Below are 5,807 nucleotides of genomic sequence, written 5' to 3' on the forward strand. Positions count from 1 at the left end.
AGTAGCAGCAGGGGAAAAAAGGAGAGCCGAGCCGAGACCAGTAATACAGGAAGTGACAGCCGCCGATCAGCTGGAGCTGTGCACTCATGTCCATTTCCACTGGTGGAACTGTGTTCCATGCCGTCCTGCCTGCTGCCCACCCCTGATGCCCAAGCCCATCAGGCTGTGAAGTATCATCTTCCTTTTTACCCCACATATTGCTCAGAGACTTGGTGGCACAGTGGTTAGAGTGCAGAACTGCAAGCTGCTTCTGCTGACTGCTGGCTGGAGTTCACCAGTTCAAATCTCACCCGGCTCAAGGTTGACTCAGCCTTCCATCTTTCCGAGCACCCAGATTGTTGGGGGCGATATGCTGACTCTGTAAACTGCTTAGAGAGGGCTGTAAAGCACTGTGAAGCAGTATATAAGTCTAAGTTCTAAATTGCTAAGAGAAAATAAATCAGGACACCAAAGGCTTAAGTAATTGGGAGAGAGGGGTAAATTTTCAGGAAAGGGTGGTCCTACTGTCCTTCTCCAACTTGTATCACTGATAAGATGGAAGCTATACAAGTAGCACGGGTCTTTCTTTATTCAAGAACTTTTTTTCAGAAAGAACATCTGGCAGTTGAAAGTGTCTGCGTCATCAGCGTGAAGACTGCAAAGCTGAAGTTACTGTGGCAATGGCTGGTGTATAACAATATCATAGATAACCACTTCCTCTCCCCCCGGCTATGCAGAGAAACAGAAAATATACCCACCTGAGTAATGTTAACATTGTAAACAAGCAGGGCCTGCAGATCAACTTCAGATTCCTGTTGCGAGGGTGGACTGTGCTTGAGAACTGTTTCACATGTCTCAACCGCAGGATAAAAATATTACAACTTCTAGAGCTCTGAACTCATGGGTGTGAAGAGACAGAACCACTCCCCAACACTCGCTTGCTCTCCTATATACCGCTTCTTAGTACTTCTATAGCCCTCTCTAACCAGTTTACAGAATCAGCATATTTTCCCCAACAATCTGGATCCTCAGTTTACCCACCTCGGAAGGATGGAAGGTTGAGTCAACCCTGACCCAGTGAGATTTGAACTGCAGCTTGCAGTCAGCTGGTGTAACCTGCAGGGCTGCGTTCTAAACACTGTGCCACCTCGGCTCCCTTATGGAGGTTTGCCTAGTGCGGTGCCTTCCCTCTTTTTAAAAGTACACAAATTCAAATGTTACATATTTTGTTTGATTTGGGGTTTTTTTTAATTTGTTTCCATGTTGGACATTGATATTTGACATTTTATTTTTCAGTCTGCTTGACCTGTTCTTTTTCTGTTGTTGTTTCAGCCTTGGATGAGAAATCTCCATTTTTGGAGAGTATTTCCATTTTGGAAGAGTTCACTGGAATTTTGGCATCCCATATTAAGTTGAGCTGTCAAGCAACTCAAAAACAAAGCAGTGGGCAATAAATACGAAGTTTGAATGTTTGAAAGATTTAAATAGAATAGAATAGAGTAGAGTAGAGTAAAATAGAATAGAATAGAGTAGAGTAAAATAGAATAAAGTAGAGTAGAGTGGAGTAAAATAGAATAGAATAGAGTAAAATAGAATAGAATAGAGTAGAGTGGAGTAAAATAGAATAGAATAGAGTAGAGTAAAATAGAATAAAGTAGAGTAGAGTGGAGTAAAATAGAATAGAATAGAGTAAAATAGAATAGAATAGAGTAGAGTGGAGTAAAATAGAATAGAATAGAGTAGAGTGGAGTAAAATAGAATAGAATAGAATAGAGTAAAATAGAATAGAGTAGAGTAGAGTAGAGTGGAGTAAAATAGAATAGAGTAGAGTAGAGTGGAGTGGAGTAAAATAGAATAGAATAGAGTAGAGTGGAGTAAAATAGAATAGAATAGAATAGAGTAAAATAGAATAGAGTAGAGTTGAGTAGAGTGGATTAAAATTGAAGAGTAGAGTAGAGTAGAGTAAAATAGAATAGAATAGAGTAAAATAGAATAGAATAGAGTAGAGTAGAGTAGAGTGGAGTGGAGTAAAATAGAATAGAGTAGAGTAGAGTAGAGTAAAATAGAATAGAATAGAGTAGAGTAGAGTAGAGTAGAATAGAATAGAGTAGAGTAGAATAGAATAGAATTCGTTATTGGCTCAGTGTGATTGGACACACAAGAAATTTGTTGTTGATGCATATGCTCTCAGTGTACATAAAAGAAAAAATTAACCCATGGGTTAAATTATTATTCAGACTACTATTAGTCATATTTACAAAGAAGAAGAGGAAGAGGAAGAGGAGGAGAAGTAGGACGAGGAAAAACCTTTGTACTAAAACGCTTTCCTCTTTCAGTGCTTTCAGTGCTGAGTTCTTCTGTAACAAGCCAGGTAAATCACAGAACAGGAAATATCAGTATATAATAATCTAAAAGCAATAGCTATTAATTCAGTATGCTAACATGCTTTCCTTTAGACCTACTCCAGCTTTGGTTCTTCTGCAAGAAGTAAGATAGATGAGTATAGTAGCCTGTTTTAATACTTACCCTTATCGCAATTGGCTTTGTGGTGTTTATATTCTTCCACAATGTTCCAATCATAAAAATCATAGCATTTCTCTGAACATAACTCACACAGATTTCTGGTTCACATACAGCTTCTTCCATGTGATCATAATTTCAAATAGATCAATTGATTACAATATTTTTTTTTTTTTAAAAAAAATCCTTCTCGCCCCTATGGGTAGATTGTGTCTTCCTCGGTCTTGGGCCTGGGAATTTGAGGGAGCTTGGCTGCTCCTACCATTGCCTTCTTCTGGACAGAGAGCTCTGAGGCTGTTCTTGGAATGTGTTGGGACCTCTCTCCCTACTTAGAGTCAAAGCCCCCAGTGCTCGTATCACTACTGGGATTGTCCTCTACTTTCTACATCCCCTTTAGCGCCTCCTACAGGCCCTGGTACTTCTCCAGCTTCTCATCATCCTTTTTCCTAATGTTGCTGGACAGTGGTTAGAATGTCACTTTCTGGGAGGCTGGGTTCAAATCCCAATTGGGTTCAAATCCTAATTTGTACTTATGCATAGTCCTCCACTTACAACGGTTAGTTTAGTGACTGTTCAAAGTTACAACGGCACTGAAAAAAAGTGACTTATGACTATTTTTCAGTTACGGTCTTTGAAGCCTCTCCTTGATCATGTGATCAAAATTCAAATGCTTGGCAACTGATTCATAATTATGACTGTTGCTGTGTACGAAGGCCACACGATCAGCTTTTGCAAACTTCTGACAAGCAAAGTCAATGGGGAAGTCACATACACTTTACAGCCGGGTTACTAACTTATCAACTTTCAGTTATTCACTGAATGACTGAAGCAAGAAAGGCTGTAAAATGGACCAAAATTCATTTTAAAATGTTTCACTTAAAGACAGAAATGCTGGACTCAATTGTGCTGGGAAGTCAAGGACTCCCTTTATTTTGCCAATATGGGTTTTTAGGCAAAGATCTCTAACACTTCACTAAAACTTTAGACTGACAAAAAATGAGGGAATCATCACCCAGATTTACAAGATGTGAGTCAGATGTTGGATAACCAGAACAATATATATTTTAATTTTTTTAAAAAACCACTTGTGTTGCTAGCAATTGAACACTTAACTACTACACTTAACTACTACAAATTGCTGCCTTTTCATTGTTTCAGGACTATATTGTAGGATTACTAGGCAACGACTCTAGTCACCATCTTTCCTGCTTCCCACCAAAAATCCACAAATAACAACTGTTAGATATTTGCCTGGGTGACCTACCCAGACAGGGTAAAAGTCAAAAGTTCAGATTTGTTTATTGCATGTTGATTGGTTGCCTTCTTTTGGTGCTTAATATGTATCTTTGTAAAACTGCCCTGTTGCTGGGCTGGATTGTATAAATAGGAGAACTGTCATTGTATATAGCTCTCAATACTCCATTGCTTCTTGACTGAATTGACTTCCTTGTCCTGTTAGCGAAATAAACCTTGCTTGATTCAACCTTGCTTTGAGAGTTGGTGGGAAGCAGGAAAGATGGTGACTAGAGTCAAATTCAATTGTCTTGAAACTTTATCAGAACCCCCTCGCCCCTTCCCCAAGCCATCAGTCCAGGCTATTTATTTTACTTCCATTCATTTACCGATTGAGAATATGAAATGCAGGCCTGATTTGATTTCAAGAACACAAATTGCAGTCCAAGGTTTCCATGTCATTCTATCCTTGTTGCCAGATATGACTTTCATCCTTTTCCACAGCTCGGTGAAGGCCAGGAATGAAATTTAAGAGTTTCTTTTGAATACTTCCCTTTCTGCTTTTCCGCGGGAGAGTCCCAAAGATCTTTGAGAAGTTATCTCCATTCTTTGAAGGAGATCTACAGACATTGCTAGTCACGCTGATACTCCGATGCCTCCTCAGGGATGTCTTCTTCACTTCGTTACTACCAATTGGAAGAAAGCAGTCGTCTTCTGTGCTTGACTGTCGGCTAAAAATTTCTTTAGCGGGGTCTTCAAAAACACTGGATTGGTCAAAACTGTCCTCACTATCCATAGTCATTGAGCTAAGGTGGCTTAGGCACCTGCTTTCACGGGAAAATCGGGGCTTACTGTCCAATGGGGATTCTAATCCAGCATAATCACTGAAGATATTAGGTCCTTCTAATCCTGCAGAATCTGGTGGCGAGCAAACATCTCCTAAAGAGCAAATGGAAGAAAACAAGCATTATATTCTCAGAAATGTTTGTTTGAACCAGAAGAATACCAAAAATAGAAACATAGAAACATAGAAACATAGAAGTCTGACGGCAGAAAAAGACCTCATGGTCCATCTAGTCTGCCCTTATACTATTTTCTGTATTTTATCTTAGGATGGATATATGTTTATCCCAGGCATGTTTAAATTCAGTTACTGTGGATTTATCTACCACATCTGCTGGAAGTTTGTTCCAAGGATCTACTACTCTTTCAGTAAAATAATATTTTCTCATGTTGCTTTTGATCTTTCCCCCAACTAACTTCAGATTGTGTCCCCTTGTTCTTGTGTTCACTTTCCTATTAAAAACACTTCCCTCCTGGACCTTATTTAACCCTTTAATATATTTAAATGTTTCGATCATGTCCCCCCTTTTCCTTCTGTCCTCCAGACTATACAGATTGAGTTCATTAAGTCTTTCCTGATACATTTTATGCTTAAGACCTTCCACCATTCTTGTAGCCCGTCTTTTATTATAAAAGTAGAAAATAAAACATGTCCCGGTGGACAAAACAACAAATACGTCTTACATGATGGTAGATAGGAATAAGAATAGAGATTTTAGAATGAAGAAGAAGGAAGTAGTTTTAGATGTGGCAGGATATTACATCACAATAGGAGGAACTTAATAAAGCACACACATTTAACTATTTAATTACTAAATGTCTCTGGGGCTGTCAATATTCAGCGTGACAGGTGCTGACTGGGGAATTCTGGGAGTTGAGGTTCATACACCTTCAAGTGCCCAAAGTTGAGAAACACTGGCCTAAACAATGCTTGGTTGACTCTAAAAGAGGCCATAAATTGCTAGTCAATGGAGTCAATGTCAATGGAGGAAAATACTGAGAACTGTAGTTTGGATTATTTTCAGACTCTGGATTTGTATGCCGCCCCTCTCCTGGGACTCGGGGCGGCTCACAAAAATCATATATTGATCCCCCCCCCCCCCAAATCAGTCAAAAAAGAAGATGTGAGTCAGACAGAAACATTAGTGCTGGTTTACTTGTGCTGTAGCTATATGTGAGCCTTATTGGGGAACTGACAATGAACTGTAATAAAACTAAGCAATTGCTAACCA

At 39.3% G+C, this 5,807-nt stretch overlaps 1 protein-coding gene across 1 annotated transcript in view; it reads right to left on the reverse strand.

The window, feature by feature from the left end:
* Nucleotides 1–3,546: 3,546 nt before the first annotated feature.
* The window catches only part of CYTIP (cytohesin 1 interacting protein), a 17,302-nt gene continuing 15,041 nt past the window's right edge, over nucleotides 3,547–5,807 (reverse strand). Inside the window, exon 8 of the mRNA XM_070737162.1 lies at nucleotides 3,547–4,671. Coding sequence (XP_070593263.1) covers nucleotides 4,196–4,671 — 476 coding nt within the window. The 3' untranslated portion in view covers nucleotides 3,547–4,195. The remainder of the gene's footprint in view (nucleotides 4,672–5,807) is intronic.

The sequence above is a fragment of the Erythrolamprus reginae genome, chromosome 1 (genome assembly GCF_031021105.1).
Source record: "Erythrolamprus reginae isolate rEryReg1 chromosome 1, rEryReg1.hap1, whole genome shotgun sequence".
NCBI lineage: Eukaryota > Metazoa > Chordata > Lepidosauria > Squamata > Dipsadidae > Erythrolamprus > Erythrolamprus reginae.